The sequence below is a fragment of the Triticum aestivum genome, chromosome 1B, assembly GCF_018294505.1.
Source record: "Triticum aestivum cultivar Chinese Spring chromosome 1B, IWGSC CS RefSeq v2.1, whole genome shotgun sequence".
In the NCBI taxonomy this organism is placed as follows: domain Eukaryota; kingdom Viridiplantae; phylum Streptophyta; class Magnoliopsida; order Poales; family Poaceae; genus Triticum; species Triticum aestivum.
Window position 1 is genome coordinate 407,736,662 of NC_057795.1, and position 13,917 is coordinate 407,750,578.

The 13,917-nt window shown below is 46.5% G+C and overlaps 1 protein-coding gene across 1 annotated transcript; it reads right to left on the minus strand.

The window, feature by feature from the left end:
* Positions 1-4,385: 4,385 nt before the first annotated feature.
* On the minus strand, positions 4,386-5,046 carry LOC123091869 (cortical cell-delineating protein-like). The gene has a single exon (XM_044513477.1). The coding sequence runs from the start codon at positions 5,007-5,009 to the stop codon at positions 4,575-4,577; it is 435 nt and encodes a 144-aa protein (XP_044369412.1). The 5' UTR covers positions 5,010-5,046; the 3' UTR covers positions 4,386-4,574.
* Positions 5,047-13,917: the final 8,871 nt, after the last annotated feature.

Genomic DNA, 13,917 nt, shown 5'->3' on the forward strand with positions numbered 1-13,917 from the left:
TTTGAAAAAAAAGTACATCAACTTTGAAAAAGTTCATAGAATCATAAAAAAATGTTCATTGAATTTCATAAAAAATTCATCAAATTTGAAAAAGTTCATCAAAATTCAAAAAAGTTCAACAATTTATAGAAAAGTTCATCAATTTTCAAAAAAGTTCACAAATTTTAAAAAAACAGGAATTTAAAAAAGCACGCAATAAATAAAACAAAAAGATGAGAAAAAGGGAAAAAAGAATAAACTGAGCTGAAGAACGAAATAAAAGGAGAAAAATGATCTACCTTTACACTCTTGAGTGGATAGCCTTGTGGCTAGAGCCTGGCCCTTACAACGGAAGGGTTGCGAGTTCGATCCCTCACGCAGCGCTCTTTTTTGACCCTTCGAAAAACAAGAAGGAAAAAAATAATTTGGAACTCCGGCCTGTTAAAAATTGTGGGCTATCCGGTCTACCCTCTAATTCCTTTACCTTTTTCGTGGTGCCCTCATAATGCATATTGAGGCTAGAGGGTTGTGATGCACGTTCCGCGATTTTATAAGATGCATGAGATTCCCTTAAGCACACATCTTTCCTTTGACTGCTTAAATGTAGCAATAAATTTCGGTAGTAAGGTTGATAGTATAACGAAGATACATAAAAATCAATACCATTTTTTATCCCCTTTTTCCTCAGGGGGATAAGAGGGTAGAGGGTTGTGATGCACGTTCCGCGATTTTATAAGATGCATGAGATTCCCTTAAGCACACATCTTTCCTTTGACTGCTTAAATGTAGCAATAAATTTCGGTAGTAAGGTTGATAGTATAACGAAGATACATAAAAATCAATACCATTTTTTATCCCATTTTTCCTCAGGGGGATAAGAGGGTAGAGGAACTAGAAGGTAAATCGCATAGTCCATAATTTCTAACATGGCCGAGTTGCCAAAATTTGGATCGCTAAAATCACTATAGTGTCCGTAAAAAGAAATGATGATATTCTTACCGTAACAGATTTACAAAAATCTTCGGTACCACTAGTACTCTCATTGGTGACATTATTTCCTTGTTTTCCCATAGGAAGGTGTTTGTTCAAAATTGCTACACCTACGAACAACGGTTACGTAAACCTAGGCAATTTTCTAAAACGTTAATCAAACCGCTCCCTGATTTTCAGGGTGGGCCCATGCGCCTAACTAATGATGAATTAAAAACCGACAAATCATCAGTCACCAATTCTTGCCCGTCACCCGCTTATAGTGTAAACAGAAAATGCGATAATACACCACACACGGATAAAAACCACAGACTTTCACAGACCAAGATACCGCACAATTCTTGCCCGTCACCCGCTTGCTCTCCTCTAATTGGCTCCCGCTGATTTTCACTGGTGGGCCCGCCTCACTTAATCAAATCTTAGCCAATCAATCCTAACAACCATGTTCAATGCTCGTCCCTCTGACTATTGTCATTGAACAGGCTCCCCGAAAACCAACTCTGGTGCACACGCATTGATGCACCCGAACGCTTGGCCTCACTGGCATCCACTATTAAAGGCGGCCAAACACGGCTCACACCACACCACAACCCATCCGCTCCACATCTTTCTTCGATGCACCACATCCGCCATGACCGCGAGCGAGAACGCTTTGTGGGAGAACCTCTCGACAGAGCAGAAGCACGAGGTGGCTTGGCAGAGCCGTCGTGCCAGGCGGATAGAGGCTGGCATGCCGGCATCTCTTCGAAGGTCTTTGATGATGACTCCACAATGGAGACTGACTCTGATGACGATTTCACATCACAGTCCACGCCGGTGCATGTCGACTTGGCGATGGAGCAAGCACAAGCATACTTCAGTGCCATCATGGTTGAGGAGTAGCCGATGCCTGCACCTATGTCGCTGTTCTGGTAGGCACATGAGGAGCATCGGTACAACTTGTTTCTCCTCGAGCAACACCGGCTAACGTAGAGGTAGATCTACAGCGCGTGAGCGAGGAAGTAGTGGCATCCATGGCCGTTGCGAACCCCATCTCCAATGCCGAGAAGCAGACGCTCTATGAGGCCGCCCACACTCAACCCGTCGTTCGCAACATACAAGCGGCGCAGCCGGACACGGAGGCGGCGCTGGTGATCGCGGACGAGAACAATGCCAGCTGTGCGTCCTACCCATCGCCAAATGTTGTGTGGCTGCGCCGGTGGGACGGCGAGCGTGCCGGCCCTTCCACTTTCATCGCGGACCTCACGTCCACTGACGACGGACAGGTCGCAGAACCCGATGAGAATGAGTAGGGAATGGGAGGCGGCGGGTCCTTAAAACCCACGTGGCCCGGTCCATCTCCCACGTTTTACTCTTCCTTTCCGGCGACCACACCTTCACTTCGGGGATCTTATTGCTGCCGCTCATGGAGACGGCGAGATGAGCCCGAAGATCGCTGGAAGGGAACAACAAGGATGTGGGGGACGGACGCCGCCGCATGCTAGGTTTAGGTTTGATCGCTTTTTAAATTAGAATATGTCAAAAATGTAATGAATGTGCTTCGGTTTAAATGAGAATCTTCCTGTTTGCATGTAATTCATTCGGTTTGTTGAAATCTGGTTTGAAATGTATGCAACTATAGTTGGATGGCCCGCTTCCACATCAGTGTCGCGGACTGGTCCCCCTCGGTCCGTAGAAAAATGCGGTGTCCGATTTGGGGGTCAGCATTGGAGATGCCCTAAGACAAATAATAAAGTAGTTATTATTCTATTTCCATATTCACAACGAAGTTTATATTTTATGCTAGAATTACAATGGTTCTTGAATGCAAGGTTAAAAGGAAAACCTAGTTGTATGTGTAGAAAGATAAACACCAAAGATCCCTAGTCAGACCTCTGTACCAACTCATTTTTTGTTAATGATTCTATTTTCTTAACCATGGGCATTGTTAATGTAACAAGGATGCCGCCAATGATGAGAGCATGCTGCTAGGGTAAGAATGGTGTTCAGTAGACCCAATGATACAAGGCAAGTGCTATGATGGCCCTATCTTCATGAATTGGAGGTGAATTTGAGAAAGAATGTAGAAGTGCATGCTCTAGCCAATGCAACCAAAAGACCGATCTGATAGAAGAGACTGGACAACACATTTATACATCAACGCTCTCTCTCATGTGATGGCCCCCTCAGGCCTAAATGTGGACCGAAAGTGGACTGCAATTTAATTGCGCCAGCTGGGTCTTGAACTCAAGATCTCTTGGCTCTAGTACCATGTAGAAGTGCATGCTCTAACCAATGCAACCAAAAGACCGCCGCAATTAAATTGCAGCCCACTTTCGGTCCACATTTGTACATCAACAAAGAACATGAAGAACGAGGAGGAAATTAGAAGGAAAACTAGCACAAATTGTAGCAAAAGGTACACATGCATAAATAGTTGATCCAAATCATAAGAGAGAGAGAGAGAGAGAGAGAGAGGAGATGAAACAAGCTAGAGTTCTTCCCCAAGTTCTAAGACATGGAGGTCTTGAATTACATGGAGGAATCTTCCCCACAAGCTTGGTGTTGGGGTTGGAGTGCTCGACATGGCCCGTGAAGGCATCTACAACGACAGATCTGACAACCATACTTCTGCTCGATGTGTGACCAACCCTTGTCAGAGATGCCCCACATGACTGGCCTAAATTGGCTCGACATGGGCGGCTTGGACTCTCATCGTCATGGATCAGTGTCGACGGTGGATGTCCATAGACGCTGCTCAAACTCAACAACATGTGTCCACTTGACTTCAATTAGGTGGCACACTTTGGGTCACGAGCTCCAAAGGGTCAAAACTCTAGGTTCGACCCTTTATTGGTTGAACCTAGAAATGGCGGCATTCACGTGTTGTTTTCTTTTTGAAAACACTGCTCGAAGTTTACTTAGACTTCTCTTCAAGGATGAAAACCTATTAACTGACCTTAGTAGTTGTACAACGTTGTTTGCGCTTCATTTCTTTCATGGAGGTGCTGTTGTTGGAGCACCTTCCCAGTTACCCTAGGGTTGCCATAGTTAATGGTGTATGGTGATGTTGCAACTGTTCCGTTGACCACTCCTTTTTCCCTCTTTGTTAATAATAACTATAAAGGTGGATCATTTCTGGAAAAAGCTGCAAGCTACTACCTCCGTCCTGGTTTATTGGTCCTCATTATAATCTTTGCCAAATTTTGATCATATATTTAACTAACAAAATGTTTATGCATGTCACAAAAAATTATACCATTGAAAACTATATTCAAATACGAATTTAACGATATAATTTTTGTTCACATGCACTAACATTTTGTCAGTTAAATTTTGATCAAAATTTAGCACAAATTACAAACAGGACTAACAAACCAGGACAGAGGTAGTATTTTGTACAAATTTGCAAAAAGTAAGAAGCTACAATTGGACAATTAGCTAGAGTAATAATTATTGCTCACTGATGATATTTATCAATACGAAGAGTATATGCTTGTTTGCCAAGAAAAGCAGAACTGGTTACACAATCGAAATGTGGGAGTGGAGCAGATCCACATTTGATGAAATAAAAAACAAAGCACGGAAAGCAAATCTTATTCGGCGCCCAAGCAACAGTACGTCCATTAATGGGATGGGCAAGTGAAACCAGACGGGCACTTCTTGCCGCAGTGGTTGAGGAGGAGTCTGATGTCCACAGGCACGTTGAGGCGGAGGCCGAGAATGTCGGCCCTGACGGCGGTGCAGAGGCAGACGGCGGCGTCGAGGTTGGCCAACCCCTGGAGCAGCGGGCAGCACTGATCGTGCGCCGGAACGCCGACCTTGAGGCCGAGCAGCCCGCCGAGAACGTTAGCGCACACCCTCAGGTTGAGCACGTTGATTGAGCACTGCCCGGCGCCGTGGCCGTGGCCGTGCCCTCCTCCATGGTATGGCGGCGGAACGACGATGGGTGGTGTCGGCACGACGACCGGCGGTTGGCAATAGGTGCTTCCGCAGCCGTGGGCGGCGACGGCAGAGAGGAGAAGGCTCAGGGCGACGAAGAGGGCAGCGTTGGATGCCATTGTGATTGTGTGGCGTGCTAGAGTAATATAGCTAGTGCTTTGGGTTTGGGATGCATGAGAGCTTGGAGAGAGTGTCGTATTTATAGCCTGGTGATATGGATGCACTGTTTGACGTAGTAGCTTACGTATGTATGCATGATAAGACGTGGCCATGTGTGATTCGATCGGTTTCAAGACTGCTAGGTTGTCCTCTCGATGTATCATTTTTTTTAGAGAGATAAGACAAGATTTAAGCACGATACGCTTTATCAATTCTGGAGATATGGCAACAAGTTGAGCAACACCCTTGCATGTTCATACATGTTACACGCAAACATTGCAATACCTTGTCATGCTACAAAACATATTTTAGATTATGTATAAGCAAGTTGAGAAAGCATCAGGTATTTTTAGGCAATAATAAACCATGCGGTGTGGACGCTTGGACTTAGTTAGCGGTACGCGGCGCAGAGGACACGGAAATATGGGCGCGCATAGACACCGGAAGCTAGGCCGATATCGAGGATTACGTTACGTCCATTCATTTGGCGTATTATAAGCGTGCGTGAGGTGAGGGAGACCATGAATGAACAAGCCGGAGCCATGTCCATCTTTGATGGTACCATCAGTATGATATGCTGGTTCTACAGATCCATCCATTGATAGTCATCTGGGTTTAGTTATGGAATGATAGAGATTAATCAGGTGCTCATCATTGTCATTTCGATATGACTAGCAAATATGCCCGTGCGTTGCAACGGAAGAAAAAACTATCAAATTATGCTTGAGTGGTAGATAATGGCTATTAAAATGCCAAGGTGAGATAAAGGCTTTTAAAATGTCATTTCAAAAACTATGTCTAAGTGATGTCATGATGAGATAAGAGACTTTTGAAAAGTCATTTCAAAAAACAAAAAATGTGATGGTTTGACCACGATTTGATTTCCTAAGGCGCCACAACGAATTATTTTTTGACTGAGCAAACTGCATTGATGGACCCTGCCGAAGCTAGACTGATGAATGATGTATATCATCTTGACCTAGCGTAGCGGTGGTTATCATAACAATTACTGTGGCACCAGAATAAACATAGCTGTGTATGGAGGCAAAATAGACATTTAGTCATTTTTATATAGTTTACAAAAACTAACCCATAGAAAGTTGTGTAAATATTTTTTGGGCTCAACATTGTATGAAACACGGAAGCCTTTTTTTTACCCGATTTGAGGGACTAAATAAAATCATAAATCGACCTCTAGAGATCCCCTGTTAAAACTTCTACGCAGGCGATGTTTCGTTTTGTTCATCATTTACGGGCCTGTTTTAATTTTGGAAACATTTCAAAAAAATCATGTATATTTTTTTTTCTAATTCCAGAATGTGTTTTGAATACTTTTTTAAATCATGTTTTTTTTCATGAACATCTATTTGATATTGTGATTTTTTTGTATGATATGCGAATAATTTTTTGAAATCATGAACAATTTATGATTTCTCAATAAAACTCGCAGCTTTTTAAAATTTGGTTCTTTTTAAAATCCCGAATGAATTTAAAGAATGAAAAAAGTAAAAAGCAAAAAACGAAATAGAAAACAGGGCGCCACCAGCCGCATATGGGCCGACCCATTAGCGCGAGCGCGAGCAGGAGCAGGAAAAAGTGTAGGAACCAGTGATCGAGCGCTGGTCTCCCGCGTGCTAGGCGAACGTCTTGGCCATTGGGCTAAATGTAGTCTCGTGTTATATTAGTGTATCACATTTTAGGAACTAGGTCGGCGGTGATTTTGAAATAAATCCGAACCGTTTTACTTATGGATGGTATAGTGGGTAATTTATGCCACTTCGAGGGCTATTTCTATGACGGACGACCAGAAATACTATTTATTTTATTAGTAGGTAAAGATAGGCAGAGCTTTACCTGAGTTTTCTTTCAAAGGGAACTTTGCCACAGATTAAGCTTGACGGATTAATTCATTTGTGTCCTAGCTAGGCGTCAGTTTATGAGACCTTAACAATATTTTTCTTTAAACCTAAACCTTGCTAGATTATTTTTGGCGGGGAATCAAAGAGTTTTATTCCATAGCAACAGGCTTACAACCTGCTAGTATAATTTCTTGAAGAAAATTCGGGCCCCTATGCAACGGCGGAGCTATGTTGTGGTTTGCAGGGGCCATGCCCCCCCCCCCCCCCCAGCCTGGGTAAATTATGTGAAGGAAAAAAAATTGGAGAGGAAGATTAGAAGAAATATAGACTTTTGGCCCCCCTAAACATCCATATTTTCTGTTTGCCCCCCCCCCCCCCCAAACAATTTTACCTACCTCCGCGAGTGCCCCTATGCAACCAACAAGCGGTGCTTCGAGTAGTCCGTACATAATTTGCGAGATAACGAGGTACCCCATTATATGACCTAGCTATCTTAAGAGGTTTAAACCCCATTCTTCCATTAGGACCTTGATTTCCTTAACCAGATTACCAAAAAGCGAATTGACGGGGAAAACATTTGACATCGAAGATAGACCCAATGATACGGGGTAAGTCTATGTGATGACCTGCTATTCATGAATTTGAGGTGGATTTGAGGAAGAATACAAGCTCGCAAGGAAAAGTAACACATATTGCAACAAAATGTACACATGGATAAATAGTTGATCCAAATCATCCACAAGAGAGAGAGGGAACAAGCTAGGGTTCTTCCCCAAGTCATCACATATCTCAGGGCGTCGCGTCGCGTCGCCGATCTCCCGGGGTGTCTCCTCCTCGCGTCGCCGATCTCCCGCGAACAGCGAAGACACGCGAATGGTGATCTCCTGCGAACGATTCCTCGCGGATCCTTCGAACGATTCGTCCGAGCACCGCAAGTGCGATTCCTCCAAGGTATCCACACGTGCCGGGAGCAGCGTCGAGCGGCGGACTTCTTGGTACGGTCGCGCGACATAGGCGCGGGGAGTGGCGGCGGCTGTCCAAGGAGGCAAAAATCAACCCTAAAAGGTGTGCCCACTCCCCTTTATATAGACCTCCGAGGTGGGCTGAACACTTGAGCCCACTGGGAGTCTGCTTCCATTTTCCACTCGGATCCAATCAGAATGGGCTGCAGCCCCTTAAGTGTGCGACCCTATAGGTTCACATACACATGGACACAACCAGAGTCGATAGTTGGTAGCGGCTCCTAGCAGAACGTGCCAGCTCCCATGTGTGCGTAAAGTCGCTTGACGAATCTCGACAATGTGTCATATGCAACATTCCTTTTGCCTCATGATATTTGTTGTCGAGCTCAAGGCGAGTACTTGTCATCCTTGTGGTAGCTCGACCTCTCTTCTCGAAACCGTGATACAGATTCCCGAACTGGGTTAACACTTAACCCAAGTCGCATGGCCATGCTTTCTGAATCTGATCACTTGAGAGGGCTCAGAGAATATCTCTCCATATAGGAGGGGCAAATCCCATCTTGGTCAACCATGTCTCGCGGCAATGTCTCGCGACACACCCAAAAGCTACCTTTATGACTACCCAGTTATGGAGTAGCGGTTGATAGACCCCAAGTGAGTCGATCCTCATCCCGAGAACATGCGAGGACCTCAGGTCTAGGACATGGCGTAGACACTGTACTGAGACTAAAATATGACAATATCTCGCTGCATCTCAAAGTGGGTCTGTCCGACTCGGTGATCTCCATCTCCAAGTCCACACTATCGATTTAGCATCTCCATTCACATGACTTGTGAAACATAGTCATCAACCGAGTCGTATACTCGTCAAGGATATGTGTCCGCATAACCTTATCAACTAGGGGCCATCAGAACGATCATCATACAATACATAGTGCCACAAACAAGTCACATAATTATTGATACATATCATTGTTGACGTTCAACACTACAAAAATAGACACATCCATGACATTTTGGGTCGAACGAATTTTTTTCCTGTCATGCTTATGACACTTCTATGACAATAATTGTGACAAACCACCTATCGTCATAGATGTGGTGGCCTCCTACTTCTATGACAAAAAATCATGACAGAAAATGGGCTTTTCGTCCTGGGCGAGCCGGGGACGCACCTGCATGACATTCTTTGGGCCGTCCATGACAGAAAAAATCATGGTAGAAGCGGGGTCGAGGAAAATTTCAGGAAGTTCCTGGTTACGGTGGGTGGTCGGGGCCGAGCGATGCACGGAGGTTTGCGCGTTTCTCTCGTACACGTACGCGCGTGTATGCGAGGCGTTGGGCCATAACTGAACCCAAGCTATCACACTGCTAGCTATGTTACTAAACCGGAGCGATTCATTCGCTGCTGACTGAACATGAGCGATTCCTTCGCTGTTGCTACTAACTGAACCGAGCGATCAATCACTGCTGCTGCTTACTGAAGCCGATCGAGCCCCCGTGCGAGAGGTAGCCAACCGGTGTTGGTTGCCTCTCAATGAACAGTGATCGTTGCTACCGTGCGTGTGGTACGTAGAACGAGTCAAGATGTGGTGAGTCGAGACGGTTGGTTGGCTGTGGATGAACAGTTCCCGATGAGGGTTGGATGAACATGACCCCGTGGTAGTAGGCCATTGCCGCTGGATGAACATGACCCCGAGGAGGCCGCCGCACCCCAGCCGGTTGGGGTGGATGAACAGGACCCTGTGGAGGCTCTATGAATAGTAGCCGGTGGAGGCTGGATGAACAGTAGCCCGTGGATGAACATTACCTGGTGGAGGCTGGAGGAGGTCGACGATGGATGGATAGTAGCCCATGGAGGCTGGAGCGAGGCAGTAGACAGTGGATGAACATGACCCCATTTCACCGTAGGCGCTCCAACAGAAGTCTGTTTCCTCCGTTTTGGGGTACGCAACACCCCTCCCGATCAACATCACCTCGTTTCGACCGTAGGAACTCGAACGCTGTTTCTTCCGTTCTACGGTACGCTAGACCCTTTCCGATGAATAGGACCCTGTTTTGACCGTATGCGGTCGAAAAGAAGGTTGTTTTCCTCCGTTTTGTGGTACGCCAGACCCTGTTCCGGCTGTTCCGTCCAAGCCAGTTGGCTCCCGTTAAACACGACGCATTCCGATCCATTCTATTGCCTCCCGATGAACATGACGTTGTTTCTCCGTTACGACCCAGCCGGTTGGCCGCTGATGAACATGACACCGTTGCTGTCGTCCATTGCCTCTCCATGTACACGAGCCCTAGACGCACATATGCGCGAGTAGGCGTTCGAGACCCCGCCCGTATGTACGTATGTGGACGTATTTTTTGGCATCTGGTTGTACGTACGTGTACATGGTTTTGACTGGACTGCGTGAACTGCTACATCGGGGGCTCTACTACTACAGGTGTTGTTGCTTGCTCGGCCACGATTCATCGTTGTAGAGAGACCGATCGACCAGTATGTACGTACACGTTTGCAACCAGACAGACAACCCTACATACGGTTTGACCGGATGGGTCTCAGCTGTCACTCTGTCAGGGAGGATAAGGAGGCACTTCCTTGCGTGCAAAGATATAACTGGTGGGTCCCAGCTATCAGAGGGAAACATTTTTTCGCAAAAGACAAAGGCCCTTCTGGTGGTCCCTGCTGTCAGGTGGAGGAATAATTATTTTACGCGTAATAAGGAGGCACTTACTTGCTGTGGCCGTGGACCCAGCTGTTTGCCTCTCCACGTATAGTCCTCTTCTTATGGAAGTCGTTCCTTGACCACGTTTACCACGTTGCGCCGAGAGCACCAAGGCGGTGGACGACGGTGAGTCCTAGGAAGGGGATGACGCGGAGCCGGAGAAGACGCGGCAGTGCATGCCCACACGGAGGGGAGTACGAGTGTTGACTAGTTTGGCTGTGGTGTGAGGCTGTCGTCGCCACAGAATAACAAGGGTTATGGGTGAGTAGAGGGATGGCCTAGCCAGCGGTTGGAGTAGGAGGGGACGGTGAGGCCTGCGCGGCAGCACAACCAGCCACGGGAGGCAGGAGCAGGCGGCACGTCCCATGATGGTTTGGGCAGCTGGAGCAAGAAGACCAGAGGTTGAAGAAGCACGACGGCCGTTGGATGGATATCGCACGGTCACCGCAGCTAGAACCGTTTATATTGACTAAGTTGACAAAACCCTGCGTCTGCGTCAACTTAGCAGGCCTACAAGTCAGCCTCCAAATATGGTGGGTCCCACCTAGCAGCGGGGCTATTAATTTTTTATGCGTAATAAGGAGGCACTTCCTTGCGTGCAAAGATATAGATGGTGGGTCCGAGCTATCAGCGGGAGGAACTTTTTTCGCGAAATACAGAGGCGCTTCCGGTGGGTCCCTGCTGTCAGGTGGAGGAATCATTATTTGCGTGTAATAAGGAGGCACTTCCTTGCGTGCGACCGTGGACCCAGCTGTCATCCTCTCACGTTCGACCACGCCGCGCTGAGAGCACAAGGGCAGTGGACGACGGCGAGGCCTAGGAAGGGAACGAGATAGAGCCGGAGAAGACTCGGTAGTTGTTTGCCACACGGAGGGGACTACGAGGGTTTACTCATTTGTCTACCGTCGCCGGAGAATAACAAGAGGTCTGGGTGAGTATAGGGATGGCCAGGCTAGCAATGGGGGTGGTGTGGGGCGGTTAGGCCTGCGTGACAGCACAGCCGACCACGGGAGGCATGAGCAGGAAGTACGACCGACGCTGGTTTGGGCGGCTGGAGCAAGAAGACCAGAGGTTGAAGAAGCAGCACGACCGTTGGTTTAGCAATTCAATGGTCACTGCTGCTAGAATCGTTTGTGGACTAAGTTGACAAAGCCTTTCATACACGTCAACCCTGTAGACCCACAAGTCAGCCTACAAATATGTCCTAAACAGCATACAACCCGAAATTTCTAGCCAAATTTAAATTAATTTAAAAAATAAACATACCTTAATGTAAAATCCAATGAAATTTTACCCGCACAAAAACAATAAAAATTAAAATATGAAAATCAGAAAGAAAAAAGTAATTTGAAACTAATTGCCTATTTGCTATATTTTTCATTTTACAACCCATTTCTTATTACTTATAGTTCATTTTCTGGGCAAGCCGAATGCAACCCTCCTCGTCTTGAGAGATTTCAGGCCCAACAGGGCATAGAAAAGCAAGTTGGCCTCCGTTGGTTATTCTGCAAAAAACATAATAGCTGAGCTAGTCATTTTCAGAAAGAAAAAAACAAAACTGGGCTAGTCATGTGGTAAACATATATGAAATAAAAGTCTGGGCTAGACGGGCCATAGTTGATACCCTGCTCCGTCCCGAAAATAAAAAAATAATATTGCGTGAGCTGCTGGGTCCCGGGTGTCAGCCGCTCCTTGTGCAGTTATCTCGCTTATTGACTACGTTGATAGTGGCGTGCGACCCAGATGTCAGGAAACCATCAGGAGGAACCATTTTTTCTTGTAATAAAAGAAGCACTTGCTTGCCTATTGCCATGATCCTGGTGGGTCCCTACTATCATCGTCACCATGTATAGTTATCTCCTTATTCCTCCCGGTTGTTGACCATGTTGACAACACCGGAGGGTGGCACCGCGGTGAGAGAACCAAGGCGGAGAATGATGGTGAGGCCTCAGACGGGAACAAATAGGAGCTAGGGAAGATGCACAGAGTTTTAGGATGCTATGTGGCGGCGATGCATGCGCGGCAGCATAGCCAGCCGTGGGAGACGGAAGCAGGCGGTCCCGCCGGTGCTAGTTTGGCTTTGGCAGCTGGAGGAACAAGAGATTGAAGAAACACGATAGACGTTGAATGTCAATCCAAAGGTCAAGGTTGACACGATCATTTGTTGACTAAGCCAGTAGCATGAAGCATAATTTTTTATATAGGAAGAAAAGAAAAACTAGGCTCGTTCGCTAGATAACATTCCCGAAACTGCCACCGTTTGATCTTGCGTCGCCACTACAACTGCCAGGAAAATGCATTCCCGAAACTCCCAGAAAATGTTCGCCAAATAACATTCACAAAAATCAAAGAGTTGAGAAGGCGTACAGAACAAGCTAGTGTACCAGTAAAAAGACGTTGAAGACAAGGGTCGATACGTTGTTGGCCCGATCTTTCACGGCATAAAAATCCATCATAGCAAGAATTCATTGCAGGTGAAAGGATCAATATGGTTGACTAGAGGGGGGTGAATAGGCAACTAACAATTTTTAGACTTTTCTTTAACAATTTAAACCTTGCAATGAAATAGGTTGTCTAGATGTGCAACTACGTGGACAACCTATATGATGCAAAGACAACTAGCACACAAGCAAGCAATAGATACAACACAAGTAAGCTTGCAAAAGTAAAGGCACGAGATAACCAAGAGTGGAGCCGGTGGAGACGAGGATGTGTTACCGAAGTTCCTTCCTTTTAAAGGGAAGTACGTCTCCGTTAGAGCGGTGTGGAGGCACAATGCTCTCCAAGAAGCCACTAGGGCCACCGTAATCTCCTCACGCCCTCACACAATGCGAGATGCCGTGATTCCACTATTGGTGCCCTTGAAGGCGGTGACCGAACCTTTACAAACAAGATTGGGGCTATCTCCACAACACTTGGAGGCTCCCAACAACACCACAAAGCTTCACCACAATGGAGTATGGCTTCGAGGTGACCTCAACCGTCTAGGGTGCTCAACACCCAAGAGTAACAAGATCCGCTAGGGATAAGTGGGGGGAATCAAATTTCTCTTGGTGGAAGTGTAGATCGGGGCCTTCTCAACCAATCCCGAGCAAATCAACAAGTTTGATTGGCTAAGGAGAGAGATCGGGTGAAAATGGAGCTTGGAGCAACAATGGAGCTTTTGGGGGAAGAGGTGAGTCAACTTGGGGGAAGAAGACACCTTTATATAGTGGGGGAAACAATCCAACCGTTACCCACCAACCAGCCACGCACAGAGCGGTACTACCGCTTGGGCGGGGCGGTACTACCGCTCCCTCCCAGCGGTACTGCCGTGCTGACGAGGGA